This window comes from Oncorhynchus keta, chromosome 1, assembly GCF_023373465.1.
Source record: "Oncorhynchus keta strain PuntledgeMale-10-30-2019 chromosome 1, Oket_V2, whole genome shotgun sequence".
In the NCBI taxonomy this organism is placed as follows: domain Eukaryota; kingdom Metazoa; phylum Chordata; class Actinopteri; order Salmoniformes; family Salmonidae; genus Oncorhynchus; species Oncorhynchus keta.
Genome location: NC_068421.1, coordinates 48,618,663 through 48,636,711, shown reverse-complemented (window position 1 = coordinate 48,636,711; position 18,049 = coordinate 48,618,663). Strand labels below are relative to the sequence as shown.

Genomic DNA, 18,049 nt, shown 5'->3' with positions numbered 1-18,049 from the left:
GATACATGTATTACATAAAGATGCAGTAGATGATATAGAGTACAGTATATACGTATACATATGAGATGAATAATGTAGGGTATGTAAACCATTATATTAGGTAGCATTGTTTAAAGTGGCTAGTGATATATTTTACATAATTTCCCATCAATTCCTATTATTAAAGTGGCTGGAGTTGAGTCAGTGTGTTGGCAGCAGCCACTCAGTCTGATGGCCTTGAGATAGAAGCTGTTTTTCAGTCTCTCGGTCCCAGCTTTGATGCACCTGTACTGACCTCGCCTTCTGGATGATAGCGGGGTGAACAGGCAGTGGCTCGGGTGGTTGTTGTCCTTGATGATCTTTATGGCCTTCCTGTAACATCGGGTGGTGTAGGTGTCCTGGAGGGCAGGTAGTTTGCCCCCGGTGATGCGTTGTGCAGACCTCACTACCCTCTGGAGAGCCTTACGGTTGTGGGCGGAGCAGTTGCCGTACCAGGCGGTGATACAGCCCGCCAGGATGCTCTCGATTGTGCATCTGTAGAAGTTTGTGAGTGCTTTTGGTGACAAGCCAAATTTCTTCAGCCTCCTGAGGTTAAAACTTGCTACCCTCTCCACTACTGTTACATCGATGTGGATAGGGGGGGTGTTCCCTCTGCTGTTTCCTGAAGTCCACAATCATCTCCTTAGTTTTGTTGACATTGAGTGTGAGGTTATTTTCCTGACACCACACTCCGAGGGCCCTCACCTCCTCCCTGTAGGCAGTCTCGTCGTTGTTGGTAATCAAGCCTACCACTGTTGTGTCGTCCGCAAACTTGATGATTGAGTTGGAAGCGTGTGTGGCCACGCAGTCGTGGGTGAACAGGGAGTACAGGAGAGGGCTCAGAACGCACCCTTGTGGGGCCCCAGTGTTGAGGATCAGTGGGGTGGAGATGTTGTTGCCTACCCTCACCACCTGGGGGCGGCCCGTCAGGAAGTCCAGTACCCAGTTGCACAGGGCGGGGTCGAGACCCAGGGTCTCGAGCTTGATGACGAGCTTGGAGGGTACTATGGTGTTAAATGCCGAGCTGTAGTCGATGAACAGCATTCTCACATAGGTATTCCTCTTGTCCAGATGGGTTAGGGCAGTGTGCAGTGTGGTTGAGATTGCATCGTCTGTGGACCTATTTGGGCGGTAAGCAAATTGGAGTGGGTCTAGGGTGTCAGGTAGGGTGGAGGTGATATGGTCCTTGACTAGTCTCTCAAAGCACTTCATGATGACGGAAGTGAGTGCTACGGGGCGGTAGTCGTTTAGCTAAGTTACCTTAGCTTTCTTGGGAACAGGAACAATGGTGGCCCTCTTGAAGCATGTGGGAACAGCAGACTGGGATAGGGATTGATTGAATATGTCCGTAAACACACCAGCCAGCTGGTCTGCGCATGCTCTGAGGGCGCGGCTGGGGATGCCGTCTGGGTCTGCAGCCTTGCGAGGGTTAACACGTTTAAATGTTTTACACACCTCGGCTGCAGTGAAGGAGAGGCCGCATGTTTTGGTTGCAGGCCGTGTCAGTGGCACTGTATTGTCCTCAAAGCGGGCAAAAAAGTTATTTAGTCTGCCTGGGAGCAAGACATCCTGGTCCGTGACTGGGCTGGTTTTCTTTTTGTAATCCGTGATTGACTGTAGACCCTGCCACATACCTCTTGTGTCTGAGCCGTTGAATTGAGATTCTACTTTGTCTCTATACTGACGCTTAGCTTGTTTGATTGCCTTGCGGAGGGAATAGCTACACTGTTTGTATTCGGTCATGTTACCGGTCACCTTGCCCTGATTAAGAGCAGTGGTTCGCGCTTGCAGTTTCACGCACACCGAATCAGCGTATTCGTCAATGTTGTTGTCTGACGCAATACGAAGCATATCCCAGTCCACTTGATGGAAGCAGTCTTGGAGTGTGCTCCGGTTGTGCTATTTAGAAACAAACAGGTGACTGACTCAACTGGTCTGGGGAACTACGATAAGCTTCATAATGTAAAATTATGTGACTGGTGAAATTAAGAATGCAATCTGCTTTATCTCCTAATGTATTGCACAAGTTGATTGCATGTATTTACTTAAATACATATTTACTTATTAAAATGTATGGGGAAAAACTTCATAGTTTCAATGGTATTGAAAAATCATTCAGTGGCTATTTCCAAATACCTCGGTATATGGTATACCGCCAAAGCCAAATTTGATGTCAATGCTAATATGCCAAAAAATTTGTACAGTTGAAGTCGGAAGTTTACATACACTTAGGTTGGAGTCATTAACTCGTTTTTCAACCACTCCACAAATTTCTTGTTGCAAACTATATTTTTGGCAAATCGGTTAGGACATCTACTTTGTGCATGACACAAGTCATTTTTCCAATAATTGTTTACAGACAGATTATTTCACTTATAATTCACTGTATCACAATTCCAGTGGGTCAGAAGTTTACATACACTAAGTTGGCTGTGCCTTCAAACAGCTTTGGAAATTCCAGAAAATGATGTCATGGCTTTAGAAGCTTCTGATAGGCTAATTGGGTCAATTTGAGATGTACCCGTGGGTGTATTTCAAGGCCTACCTTCAAACTCAGTGCCTCTTTTCTTGACATCATGGGAAAATCTAAAGAAATCAGCCAAGACCTCAGAAAACAAATTGTAGACCTCCACAAGTCTGGTTCATCCTTGGGAGCAATTTCCAAATGCCTGAAGGTAGCATGTTCATCTGCACAAACAATAGTACGCAAATATAAACACCATGGGACCATGCAGCCGTCATACCGCTCAGGAAGAAGATACGTTCTGTCTCCTAGAGATGAACGTACTTTGGTGCGAAAAGCAAAGGACCTTTTGTACCTGTTTCCTCCAGCATCTTCACAAGTATCTACAGTGCTGTGAAAAAGTATTTGCCCCCTTCCTGATTTCTTATTTTTTTGCACATTTTTTCATACTTAAATGTTTCAGATCATCAAACTAATTTTAATATTACACAAAGATAACCCAAGTAAACACAAATGCAGTTAAGTGAATATTTGATTAAGGGAAAAAAGCTATCCGAACCTTCATGGCCCTATGTGAAAAAGTAATTGCCCCCTAGACCTAATAACCGGTTGTGCCACACTCAGCAGCAACAACTGCAATCAAGCGTTTGCGATAACTGGCAATGAGTCTTTCACATCGCTGTGGAGGAATTTTGGCCCACTTTTCTTTGCAGAATTGTTTTAATCCAGCCACATTGGAGGGTTTTCGAGCATGAACCACCTTTTTAAGGTCACGCCACAGCATCTCAATTGGATTCAAGTCCGGACTTTGACTAGGCCACTCCAAAACCTTCATTTAGTTTTTTTAAGCCATTCAGAGGTGGACTTGCTGGTGTGTTTTGGATCAATGTCCTGCTGCCAGAATCCAAGTGCGCTTCAGCTTGAGGTCACGAACTGATGGCCGGACATTCTCCTTCAGGATTTTTTGGTAGAGAGCAGAATTCATAGTTCCATCAATCACAGCAAGTCGTCCAGGTCCCGAAGCAGCAAAGCAGCCCCAGACCATCACACTACCACCACCATATTTGACTGTTGGTATGATGTTATTTTTCTGAAATGCTGTGTTACTTTTACGCCAGATGTAACGGGACGCACACCTTCCAAAAAGTTAAACTTTTGTCTTGTCAGTCCACAGAATATTTTCCCAAAAGTCTTGGGGGTCATCAAGATGTTTTTTTTTGCCAAAAGTGAGATGAGCCTTTATGTTATTTTTGGTCAGCAGTGGTTTTTGCCTTGGAACTCTTCCATGGATGCCATTTTTGCACAGTCTTTCTTATGGTTGACTCATGAACACTGACCTTAACTGAGGCAAGTGAGGCCTGCAGTTCTTTAGATGTTGTGGGGTAATTTTGGTATGCCGGCCACTCCTGGGAAGGTTCACCACTGTTCCAAATTTTCTCCATTTGTGGATAATGGCTCTCACCATGGTTCGCTGGAGTCCCAAAGCTTTAGAAATGGCTTTGTAACCCTTTCCAGACTGATAGATGTCAATTACTTTGTTTCTCATCTGTTCCTGAATTTCTTTGGATCGCGGCATGATGTCTTGCTTTTTGAGATCTTTTGGCCTACTTCACTTTGTCAGACAGGTTCTATTTAAGTGATTTCTTGATACAACAGGTCTGGCAGTAATCAGGCCTGGGTGTGGCTAGTGAAATTGAACTCAGCTTTCCAAAAAATGTGATTAACCACAGTAAATTCATGATTTAACAACGGGAGGCAATTACTTTTTCACATAGGGCCATGAAGGTTCAGATAGCTTTTTTCCCTTAATAAATAAAATTATCACTTAACTGCATTTTGTGTTTACTTGGGTTAACTTTGTGTAATATTTAAATTTGTTTGATGATCTGAAACATTTAAGTGTGACAAATGTGCAAAAAATATAAGAAATCAAGAAGAAGGCAAATACTTTTTCACTGCACTGTATATCCACAGTAAAACGAGTCCTATATTGACATAACCTGAAAGGCCGCTCAGCAAGGAAGATGCCACTGCTCCAAAACCGCCATAAAAAAGCCAGACTACGGTTTGCAACTGCACATGGGGACAAAGATTGTACTTTTTGGAGAAATGTCCTCTGGTCTAATGAAACAAAAATAGAACTGTTCCACGCTACAAACGTATTTCCTCCAACGTTATAATGAAAAGGCTCCCCTCTATCCCAAAACATGTTCTCTGGAGACTTGTGAGTGGAGTGCTGATGACATCGCCCACTGTATGCGCTTTCGGTAACCTGATGGTGTCCAGACTGAGGAGAAATCCGCACACAATGCATCCCTGACCAACTCCTGAAGTGGTCAGCCAGATCGGAACACAATCAGACCACAAAGCGACTTTTGTGCATCTAGACCAGGCCTGGGAAATGGTCAGCCCGGGGGCCATACGCGGCCCGCAGAATCATGCTCAGATCACATAAAGAATTTGCGATAGTAAAGTTTTGAAAACGTATTTGCTAATCAAATTAAAAGCCCAATGAATACTCTCCTTTGTGTAATGATTTAACTCCCACCGCTTGTGGGACATTTATTTTGAATGCACGTATAAATAACAACTGCACAAGGACAGACAGTGACTGACAGGCTGACACACACGTCACAGTTAGTAGCTAGCTAGAAATTGCGCAAAAATGAGTTTTTCAGAAATTTCAAAGGAAAGTAGACAATGAATATAGGATGTTCCATTAAGAGTGGACATTTTATTATTGATATTTATTGAGGTATCAGAGAAAGCTGTGTGCTTAATGTGCAAAGAGAGCATCGCTGTCTTGAAAGACTACAACTTGTCCTGACACTTCCAGACGAAGCATGCAGAAAAATATAGGAATATGTGTTCTGAGCAGAGGGCAGGTGCATCCAAAGAGTTGCTTTCTCAGTTGGAAAATAATCAATGACTTTTCACAAAACTGCATTCAACAAACAACGGAATTGCAATAGCTAGCTATGTACTGTCCCACAAAATTGCTAAACATACATAGCAAGCCATTCGATAAGGGCGAATTGTTAAATAATGTTTAATTGACTCTGCAGCAAGACTTTGCTCCGACAAGAAAGATCTGTTTGAAAATGTTTCCCTGTCAAGACGAACAGTGACACGGTTTGTTGAGGACATCTTAGAGAACATGGAACAACAGTTGAAAGACAGGGTAAAGGATTTCACATATTTCTCCTTGGCCCTGGATGAGAGCAGGTGACAAGACGCAGTTGTTGATATTCTTACGAGGCATAACCCCAGACTTTGAAATTACAGAGGAGCTTGCTTCAGTGCAGTCAATGAAGAGCACAACCGCAGGGAAACATTTATTGGGGGAGGTTAATAAGTGTGTGGCAAAGCTGGGACTGAGTTTTGAAAACGTATCCAGTGTTACCACTGATGGGTGTCCAAACTTGACAGGAAAAAATGCGGCCTTTTGAAAAGGATACAAGATCAAGAGCTGAGCTGATCCCAGATCAGAAAATAATTTTCCCGCATTGCATTATTCATCAGGAGATGCTCGGTAAATGTGTTCTGAAAATGAGCCATGTTGTAGATACAGTCACTAAAGTGGTAAACTTCATAAGAGCAAAATCTTTAAACCGCAGGCAGTTTGTCTTGCTGTTGGAAGAGACAGTCGGGTCATGCAGATCTCCCCTACCACACAAAGGTGAGATTGGCTGAGTTTGAGGAAGGTGCATAAAAGGGTGTGGGACCTGAAGTCAGAGATTGCTGAGTTATTGCAAATGAAAGGAAAATTGTGGATTTCCCTCAACTGCAAGATAAAGAATGGTTGGCTGATTTTTGCCTTCACTGTGGACATCATGGCCCTCATGAATGAACTGAATTGCCAACTACAAGGGAAGGGCCTTTTTGCACATCAGATGTACAGCCTTGTCAAAGCCTTCAAGGGAAAATTGCTCCTCCTGACCCACCAAGGAGGGGCCAATGAACGCACTCACCTTCTGACACTACTAGTCTGTTCCCTATCAGATGACCAATGGGAGAAGTATACATCGCTGATACGTGCTTTGAATAGTGAGTTTTCTCATCGTTTTGAGTATTTCAAAGTGTTGGAAAATGACATGCTGTTGGTTTCCTCTCCTTTCACCTTCAATGTGGATAACGCTCCCGCTGACCTGCAACTTGAGCTTATCGATCTTCAGTCTGATGCAATGATTGGAGAAGTATTCAAAACAATGTCACAGACGAGGTTCTATGCATTTCCAAAGATTAGGAGTAATGCTCAGAAGATGTTTGTACTGTTTGGGTCAACCTATGTATGTGAACGGACATTTTCAGTGATGAAATATAACAAGTCAAGGCACAGATCATCTCTTACTGACTCTCACCTCTCAGCAATCCTGCACATAGCGACATCAGAAACTATACCGGACTTCACTGCTCTAGTCAATGCCCATCAGAGACTTCACTCCTCACACTGATTGAGTAGTTTAAATGTAATGTTGAGTTCTCTTTCTTGTGTTTTTGTGCATACCCGTTAACAAGAGTTCTGTCCGTGGTGCTGAATGCACAGTGTACTTTTCCCTCCGTGTAGATCATTGCATGTTTACTAATGAATGTAAGTGCCAAGTGTAGACAAAATCTAGGAGAGGAGAGGTAGTCTATAGGATACTGAATCTGAAGCAGCAAGAATGATGAGAGAGCGGATACTTGCACTTTCTATTCAGTTACATTTTGCCTACCTTTTAGGAGTGGGACAATTTGCAGGCAGAGACAATAAATGGGTTATCAATATTTATTTCCAGAAAATGTAGTAGGCCTAAAGTATAGCCTAATCATATTAAGTTAAATTATTTGGAAAGATTACTGCACTGTGCTTCTCCGCCCATGCGGAGGGTTGTTAAGGGAAGGTATATTACTGAAAACGTTCAAAGTTTGCCAGTAAACTACCAGATTTTTGGTTTCTTTCAAGTTATGGGGGGAATGTATCTATTGGCCTTTTGATTTAAGATTATCACAGGTGTCTAATTATCCCTGGCCCTTAGTGTGTAAAATATTCAAATAAGATCAACAAATATATATGGCATTCCAGAGCTTTAAAACATCCTAAATATAAACTATCAACTAGGTGAATACCATTGGTGTTTCATATGAGGGTTTCAACATGAGATATCCTTTTTTTTTTACACACTTTTATTTATGTAAATTTGTCTTTTTTGTAAATGTTTTGGCGCCAAACTGGTGTTAGTTGTGAAAAAAGTAAATAGTTGGAAAGTTGAAAGTAAATAGTTGGAGTTCATGGAAAATTATTCCATTGTTTATTCGAAAAAAAATCATTAATTAGGCATTTTTTTTTCTTAAATCACATGGTGTATCCACTAGAAACTAATAGACAATATGGACACAGATATAAAAATGAATACTATATATCTGAAAAAAATGTTATTAAAGTATAAATTACCAAAGTTAACATAGATGACCTAGGTATTTGAACCCAGGTGTGGTGTGCTTGTTTTCTGTTCTGTGGGAGGCTGGGATAGCAGATGTAGGCTTACAGACAGTGACAAACCTGTGTTTCTGCATGTGTGTACACTCTGCAGGCGTGAGAGCCGCCAGCACTGGGACAGTCCATCTGTGTGTCAGTCTGTGCAGGTGTGTGTCAGTCGACTGGCACAGCTCGGAATGCAAGATGCTGTTCTCCCTGGGGATGCTGATGCTGTCCGCCACACAGATCTACACCATCTTTACCGTGCAGCTCTTTGCCTTCCTCAACCTGCTGCCCGTCGAGGCCGACATCTCTGCCGTGAGTCCCGCAGACTGAGAGACGGACGGGCGCGTGGGTGGGCAGGCAGGCATGCATGCAGGAAGGCAGATAGACGGACAGATACACAAACAGACAGACGTGGTCTACAGACATTCAGACAGACTGACTGACTGACTCACTGGTTTACAGAAAACATATTTTGTCTCTGTGCTTGGAGCTTCTAGTTATTAACACCACCAAGTAGTTCATGATATGATTTGTATTCTTATTTCTCTTTCAGTACACATTTGACAACAAAACGGGAAACTTTGATGACCTGCCTGCACGGTTTGGGTACCGGTTGCCCAGCGATGGACTCAAGGTGGGTACAACAATGGACTGTTTACATACCCAGCCATTTCACTGCCATTGACACAAGTTAAAGTATAACCATCATCAGAATATGAACGATAAGCATGGAATCCAATTTTCGGGGGCATTTTTTCTTGAGATAGTTTTTCTGAGATGGGCATTCTAATGTAAAACAAAAAAATGTGTAACAGAGTGAATTGATTATCAAACATGATCACTAATGCATATACACTGAGTGTACAAAACATTAGGAACTCCTTCCTAATATTGAGTTTAGGGCTGACCTCAATTAGTCGACTGGTCGATTGTTTGGTCATTAGGCTGTTGGTCGACTGAGATTGTTTTAGTCGAACAATAACAAATATATATGTTTTAGTAGAGCAATAACAAATAAATATATATATAAAACAATTTCGGTCGACCAAACAATCGACCAGTCGACTAATATACAGTACCAGTCAAAAGTTTGGACACACCTACTCATTCAAGGGTTTTTCTTTATTTTACTATTTTCTACATTGTAGAATAATAGTGAAGACATAAAACTATGAAATAACACACATGGAATCATGTAGTAACCAAACAAGTGTTAAACACCCCTTTATATTTTTTTGGTAAACAGAATAGCAACCGTATGTTTTTCATGTTATGTTCCTCATTCTAATCGAGTGGCATCCTCTGACTTCCACTCTTCTTAAATATAGACTGAACATCGAAACCAGCGTTTCCTGTGGAAAGTTTATGATGCGACACATGCCCATACAAACCAAGCAAAACTGGTCAAGCCAACCAAAACCAAGCCAAATTGAGGAAGCAAAACTGGTGTTAGACTAGGCCCTGTTTACTTTGGGGTAGCCTAATCACTGATCTAAAAGAATAGATTGCTGTAGGTGATGCGTTGGAACCCCTGATTTCTCCTATCCAGTCATGTCAGATCTGTGACTAGTCCATGCTCTGGATGCAGGAAGGGGAGTGGCCTGGGAAAGTGGAGGGTGGTAGCTGGATTCAGCCTGCGTCTTTGGAGTGGGGCTGTGGCTATGTACACGTCTTTCCTGTGCGAAACATGGGAGGGAGCTGAGGGTGAAGTCTTGATAAAGACTGGGAGCTAAGCTGTACCTAAACGGACTGACTGACTATCTCTGTGTTCTCATAGTCATCCAGTACATAGTGACAGATCTCTTTAATGGTGAACTAATGCCCATTGCTCCTGACTATTTTAGGTGGTCTCTGCTTTTATGAAAACTCGTCAAATAACTTATAAACAAAGTCGTTTTGAATAATTCTGTGCTGGTTTGAGCAAGATCATGCTGACCGATTTCCTGTCCACAGATCTACTGCCAAAATCTATACAACCAATCCATGGTGAAAAGTTACACATTCCTGTAACATTACCTGTGCTTTAGTCAGTGTGTGGGTATTTTCATCCCTTGTTGTTTTTGTCTGAGCCAGTGCTTGCATTTACAAAAGGAATTTTTTTGGTAGCCTACTTTGAGACTGAACCCCATGCACTCATATTCTAGCCTGGAGCATTACTTACATTTCAGCACAGCCCAGTAGCTGCTATCTATGCCACTGTGTTAGAGCATTGGTGCTGGCAATCCCAGGATACGTCCCAAATGACACCCTATTCCCTATATAGTGCACTACTTTTGACCAGTGCCCATATAAGGCTCTGGTCTAAAGTAGTGCACTACATAGGAGAAAGAGCCATTTCCTCACAGCAGAGCAGAGCGAGGCCTGAATCCAGATACACTATATATCCAGAAGTATATGGACACACCTTCAAATTAGAGGATTTGGCCATTTCTGCCACTGACAGTTGTCTAAAATCGAGCACACAGCTATGCAATTTCATGGACAAAGATTGGCAGTAGAATGGCCTTACTGAAGAGCTCAGTGACTTTCAACATTGCACCGTCATAGGATGCCACCTTTCCATCAAATCAAATTGTATTTGTCACATGCGCCAAATACAACAGGTGTAGTAGACCTTACCGTGAAATGCTTACTTACAAGCCCCTAACCAACAATGCAGTTCAAGAAATAGAGTTAAGAAAATATTTACTAAATAAACTAAAGTAAAAAATATAATAAAAAGTTACATAACAATAATGAGGCTATATGTCACGTTCGTTGTATGGATGAGACCAAGGGATGAGACCATACATCTTCTATTTTAATGAAACGAAGAACACTTTAACAAATTTACAAAACAACAAAACAAACGTGACAGCTATATAGAATAAGTGCAGACACAGGCAACTAATACATAGACAATCACCCACGAATTACCCAAGGAATATGGCTGCCTAAATATGGTTCCCAATCAGAGACAACGATAAACAGCTGCCTCTAATTGAGAACCAATCCAGGCAACCATAGACATACAGAACACCTAGACTAGTAAACAACCCCATAAACATACAAAAATCATAGACAGGACAAAAACACAACAAACCACCCCCTGACCTAACCAAAATAATAAAGAAAACAAAGAAAACTAAGGTCAGGGCGTGACACTATATTCAGGGGGGTGCCGGTACCGAGTCAATGTGCAGGCGTACAGGTTAGTCGAGGTAATTTGTAGATGTAGGTAGGGGTAAAGGGACTATGCATAGATAATAAACAGCGAGTGGCAGCAGTGTAAAAACAAAGGTGGGGGGTGTTCAATTTTAACAGTCCGGGTGGCCATTTGATTAATTGTTCTTATAGTTTGGGGGTAGAAGCTGTTAAGGAGCCTTTTGGACCTAGACTTGGTGCTCCAGTACCGCCTGCCGTGCGGTCGCAGACTGTTCTCTCTATGACTTGTGTGACTGGAGTCTTTTACAATTTTTTAGGGGCCTTCCTCTGACACCGCCTAGTATATAGGTCCTGGATGGCAGGAACCTTGGCCCCAGTGATGTATTGGGCCGTACGCACTACCTTCTGCAGCACATTACGGTCGGATGCCGAGCAGTTGCCATACCAGGCGGTGATGTAATGGTGCAGGATCTGGGGATCTGGGGATCCATGCCAAATCTTTTCAGTCTCCTTGGGGGACAAAGGTGTTATCGTGCCCTCTTCACAACTGTCTTGGTGTGTTTGGACTAGAGGTCGACCGATTATGATTTTTCAACGGCAATACCGATACCGATTATTGGAGGACCAAAAAAAGCCGATACCGATTAATCGGCCGATTTTCTAAATGTTTTATTTATTTGTAATAATGACAATTACAACAACATTGAATGAACACTAATTTTAACTTAGTATATTATGTATACATCAGTATATAATACATCAATAAAATCAATTTAGCCTCAAATAAATCATGCAAAAACAAAGTGTTCGAGAAGGGATCACCCATACGTAGAATGTATGCACACATGACTGTAAGTCGCTTTGGATAAAAGCGTCTGCTAAATGGCATATTATTATTATTATTATAAGAAAGTAAAAGTGCAATATGTGCCATGTAAGAAAGTTCCTTGCTCAGAACATGGTTCCTTTTAACATGAGTCTTCAATATTCCCAGGTAAGAAGTTTTAGGTTGTAGTTATTATAGGAATTATAGTACTATTTCTCTCTATACCATTTGTATTTCATATACCTTTGACTATTGGATGTTCTTATAGGCACTTTAGTATTGCCAGTGTAACAGTATAGCTTCCATCCCTCTCCTCGCCCCTACCTGGGCTCGAACCAGGAACACATCGACAACAGCCATCCTCGAAGCATTGTTACCCATGCAGAGCAAGGGGAATAACTACTCCAAGTCTCAGAGCGAGTGACGTTTGAAACGCTATTAGCGCGCATCCCGCTAACTAGCTAGCCATTTCACATCGGTTACACCAGCCTAATCTCGGGAGTTGATAGGCTTGAAGTCATAACCAGCGCAATGCTTGAAGCACAACGAAGAGCAGCTGGCAAAACGCACAAAAGTGCTGTTTGAATGAATGCTTACGAGCCTGCTGGTGCCTACCTTCACTCAGTCAGACTGCTCTATCAAATCATAGACTTAATTATAATATAGTAACACACAAAAATGCGAGCCTTATGTCATTAATATGGTCAAATATGGAAACTATAATTTCGAAAACGAGACGTTTATTATTTCGTGAAATACGGAACCGTTCCGTATTTTATCTAACGGGTGGCATCCATAAGTCTAAATATTCCTGTTACATTGCACAACATTCAATGTTATGTCATAATTACGTAAAATTGTAGCAAATTAGGTGCCCCAAACTGTTGCATATACAGTGCATTGCGAAAGTATTCGGCCCCCTTGAACTTTGCGACCTTTTGTCTGTTATGATGTCCAGAAGCTCTTTTCGGTCATAAGAGCCAGTAGCAGCAACTTTATGTATAAAATAAAAAGTTACAAAAATGTTAAAAAAACGAAGAAAATAGCACAGTAGGCATCCCCTCCTGCCCCATTATTATTAACAAGTCACTTCATCAAATTTCTGCCCTGCTAGAGCTGCACGTGCGAAGTTAACAACTGTAAGTGCTGTTATTGTGAAGTGGAAACGTCTAGGAGCAACAACGGCTCAGCCGCAAAGTGGAATGCCACACAAGCTCACAGAACGGGACCGCTAAAAATCATCTGTCCCCGGTTGCAACACTTACTTCCGTGTTCCAAACTACCTCTGGAAGCAACGTCAGCACAAGAACTGTTCGTCGGGAGCTTCATGGCCGAGCAAGCCAAAGATCACCATGCTCAATACCAAGCGTCGGCTGGAGTGGTGTAAAGCTTGCCGCCATTTGACTCTGGAGTAGAGGTCGACCGATTACTCGGAATGGCTGATTAATTAGGGCCGATTTAAAGTTTTCATAACAATCGGAAATCTGTATTTTTGGGCACCGATTTTGCAGATTTGTATTTTTTTATACCTTTTATTTAACTAGGCAAGTCAGTTAAGATCACATTCTTATTTTCAATGGCCTAGGAACGGTGGGTCAACTGCCTTGTTCAGGGGCAGAATGACAGATCTTCACCTTGACAGAATGACAGATCTTCACCTTGTCATATATATTTTGTCAGCTCGGGAGATTCAATCTTGCAACCTTACAGTTAACTAGTCCAACGCTCTAACCACCTGCCTCTCATTGCACGCCACGAGGAGCCTGCCTGTTACGTGAATGCAGTAGAAGCCAAGGTAAGGTGCTATCTAGCAGTAAACTTATCTCATAAAAAACAATCAGTCAATCATAATCACTAGTTATAACTACACATGGTTGATGATATTACTATTATTATTGGCTGTATGTTTGTTTTACTCCATGTGTAACTCTGTGTCGTTGTATGTATCGAACTGCTTTGCTTTATCTTGGCCAGGTCGCAATTGTAAATGAGAACTTGTTCTCAACTTGTCTACCTGGTTAAATAAAGGTGAAATAAAATAAAAATAAAATACAAAAATTACTAGTTTATCTAGCGTGTCCTGCGTTGCATATAATCGATGCAACACTGGGGGATGATTTAAACAAAAGCGCATTTGTGAAAAAAGCACAATCGTTTGACGACTGTACCTAACCATAAACACCAATGCCTTTCTTAAAATCAATACAAAGAAGTATATATTTTTAAACCTGCATATTTAGCTAAAAGAAATGCAGGTTAGCAGGCAATATTAACCAGGAGAAATTGTGTCACTTCTCTCGCGTAAGGGTATATTGCAACAGTTTGGGCAGCCTGGCTCATTGCGAACTAATTTGACCGAATTTTACGTAATTATGACATAACATAGAAGGTTGTGCAATGTAACAAGAATATTTAGACTTAGGGATGCCACCCCTTAGATAAAATACCGAATGGTTCCATATTTCACTGAAATAATAAACGTTTTGTTTTCGAAATTATAGTTTCCGAATTCGACCATATTAATGACCAAAGGCGCGTATTTCTGTGTGTTATGTTATAATTAAGTCTATGATTTGATAGAGCAGTCTGACTGAGCAATGATAGGCAGCAGCAGGCTTGTAAGCATTCATTCAAACAGCACTTTTGTGCGTTTTGCCAGCAGCTCTTCACAAGCACAGCGCTGTTTATGACTTCAAGCCTATCAGCCTAATGGCCGGTGCAACCGATGTGAAATGGCTAGCTAGTTAGCGGGGTGCGCGCTAATAGCGTTTCAAACGTCACTTGCTCTGAGACTTGAAGTAGTTATTCCCCTTGCTCTGCAAGGGCTGCGGCTTTTGTGGAGCGATGGGTAACGCTGTTTCGAGTGTGGCTGTTGTCGATGTGTTCCTGGTTCGAGCCCAGGTAGGGGCGAGGAGAGGAACGGAAGCTATACTGTTACACTGGCAATACTATAGTGCCTATAAGAACATCCAATAGTCAAAGGTATATGAAATACATATGGTATAGCGAGAAATAGTAGTATAAATACTATGTTAACTACAACCTAAAACCTCTTACTTGGAATATTGAATATATTGTCTCATGTTAAAAAGAACCACCAACTTTCATATGTTCTCATGTTCTGAGCAAGGAACTCAAACATTAGCTTTTTTACATGGCACATATTGCACTTTTACTTCTCCAACACTTTGTTTTTGCATTATTTAAACCAAATTGAACTAAATAGATGTTTATTGATGTATTATATTAAGTTAAAATAAGTGTTCATTCAGTATTGTTGTAATTGTCATTATTACAAATAAATAAATCAAAATTGGCATCGGCTTTTTTTGGACCTCCAATAATCGGTTTCGGCATTGAAAAATCATAATCGGTCGACCTCTACTCTGGAGCAGTGGAAACGCGTTCTCTGGAATGATGAATCACTCTTCACCATCTGGCAGTCCGACAGACGAATCTGGGTTTGGTGGATAACAGGAGAACTATACCCCAATGCATAGTGCCAACTGTAAAGTTTGGTGGAGGAGGAATAATGGTCTGGGGCTGTTTTTCACATTTTGGGCTAGGCCCCTTAGTTCCGTTGAAGGGATATATTAATGGTACAACACAAGGTGAGGTCCATACAGAAATGGTTTGTCAAGATCGGTGTGGAAGAACTTGACTGGCCTACACAGAGCCCTGCCCTCAACCCCCTCGAACACCTTTGGGATGAATTGGAACGCCGACTGCGAGCCAGACCTAATCTCCCAACACCAGTGTCCGACCTCACTAATGCTCTTGTGGCTGAAAGGAAGCAATGTTTAAACATTTAGTGGAAAGCCTAACCAGAAGAGAAGAGGCTGTTATAGCAGCAAAGGGGGCACAAACTCCAAATGAATGCCTATGATTTTGGAATGAGATGTTCAACGAGCCGGTGTCCACATACTTTTGGTCATGTAGTGTACATCAAAACTCATATGAGCTGTTTTTTTCCAGCTTTCTCCCTTCTGCAGGGAGGGAGAGAGCAAACTCCACTGAACTAGTTTCAATGTATGCAATCTGATTTGGTTCTGGGTGCCAAGACTACTTGATTTCCTACATGAGATATGTTTGGCTCTACTAGCCTCGATACCATTTTTTGTGCTGTCTAAAATGAACCTTACTTGTGAGATTATTGTTGCGTGTCATGCTTAGTTGTTATGTTCCTGATAGTTTAATTGTTACATATGACATCATGGGATTGAAGGGGCCTAGACATTGTCCAGTACAGTTGAAACAGTGTAGCTGCTACACCTTGGTGTGCAGTGTGTCTATGAAACCTACTCTATTACTCTGACTCTCGATTCATTTGTTTTCAACTTAACACAGCACAAGCTGGAGGCAAATGAATTATTCCTGTGTTTTCTTCTGTCGATACCAGGGACAATCTGTGTTATGCTCTGCATTTGTGACATTTCCCACTTGGATTAGGTAGAGATATGTGAAGAAATATTTGAAATCATTTGATCGATTAAACTTTTTGTTTGTTTTTTTTTGTTGACTTTTTACCCCTTTTTCTCCCCAATTTCGTGGTATCCAATTGTTGTAGTAGCTACTATCTTGTCTCATCGCTACAACTCCCGTATGGGCTCGGGAGAGACGAAGGTTGAAAGTCATGTGTCCTCCGATACACAAGCCGCACTGCTTCTTAATACAGCGCGCATCCAACCCGGAAGCCACCGGACCAAGGTTGCCGTGCACCTGGCAACCTTGGTTAGCGCGCACTGCGCCCGGCCCACCACAGGAGTCGCTGGTGCGCGATGAGACAAGAACATCCCTACCGACCAAGTCCTCCCTAACCCGGACGACGCTAGGCCAATTGTGCGTCGCCCCATGGACCTCCCGGTCACGGCCGGTTACGACAGAGCCTGGGCGCGAACCCAGAGTCTCTGATGGCACAGCTGGCGCTGCAGTACAGCGCCCTTAACCACTGCGCCACCCGGGAGGCCCTGTGCTCGATTAAACTTGCCTGGTTTAATAGAACAATAGAATAGTCCCAATCTTGCATTCCAGGTAGGCTCGAGCAAACACTCAAAGTATTTGAAAGATTTCAAATAGTATTTGAACCGAAGTCTGATTAGGTATCACGACCACCGTGCAATGCCACAGTGCAGGAGGAAGATTACTTTATTGTCCAATGTTCATGAATGGCCAAGAGATATTAGTATTTTGCTGTATCCCAAACCCTTCGAAAGACACACAGTTTGGTGAGGGTGTACAGTAGCAGAGGGCAGCCATACTACAGCACCCCTGGAGGAGGTGTTGGTGGTGGTTTAGGAGAGGGGTAAAGGCTTAATCGGTGGCATGATCTAGTCATGCTCTCCTCTAGAGTGGAAAGTCACTGAACACTGAATCACTTAAAGCTAAAGCGAAAACCCACCTCCAGAATTGAATACGTTTAGGGAATGATTCACCAACATTGGCCCCGGATTCAAAATCTGGAACTAACAGTTGGTTGTTGAACTTGAAGGTGTTTTATTGAATTCCTCCTCAATTATACAATGCTCTGTATGGTTGTGGTTAGGGATTTCCCTCTGGGTTTCTTTGTGGGTCCATTGTCAACAGGGGGAGCTATTGTAGCTTGTTTTGAACCATGTGAAAATGTGAGACAGTGGCATTGTCGCAATGACAAAGGCTTTGCGGAAGGTATCCAGGGAGATTTCTTGTCTGTTTTCCTTTTGAAAACAGAAGTCCAGATAAAGTAGATAACAGCTTCCAGTGCCAGTTCTTCACCATCTCTTTGTATGAAATCAAGAATGTAACAACAAAAGCTTTTGGAGTTTCTATCCATCCTATTGAAAAGTGATGGTATGTTTTATACATTTTACTGTTTCATTTTCCATTCCTGCCATTTGGAGAGAATGGCAGCTTGCAATAGGTGTGTAGGTACCAATTAGACAGACGTACACACACACACACACACACACACACACACACACACACACACACACACACACACACACACACACACACACACACACACACACACACACACACACACACACACACACACACACACACACACACACACACACACACACACACACACACACACACACACACACACACACACACACACACACACACACACACACACAGGTCTTTCTAATGTTCC

The 18,049-nt window shown here is 42.2% G+C and overlaps 1 protein-coding gene across 3 annotated transcripts in view; it reads left to right on the top strand.

The window, feature by feature from the left end:
- Positions 1 to 18,049, top strand: part of LOC118386819 (E3 ubiquitin-protein ligase RNF13-like) — an 82,361-nt gene that overhangs the window by 9,931 nt on the left and 54,381 nt on the right. For 2 of the 3 annotated variants that reach the window (XM_035774687.2, XM_035774696.2), the window contains exons 2-3: positions 8,056 to 8,258; positions 8,500 to 8,580. In XM_035774687.2, coding sequence (XP_035630580.1) covers positions 8,145 to 8,258; positions 8,500 to 8,580 — 195 coding nt within the window. In that variant the 5' untranslated portion in view covers positions 8,056 to 8,144. Of the gene's footprint in view, positions 1 to 8,055; positions 8,259 to 8,499; positions 8,581 to 17,616; positions 17,743 to 18,049 lie in introns of those variants that run through there. The other variant, XM_052526546.1, reaches the window with a different exon arrangement.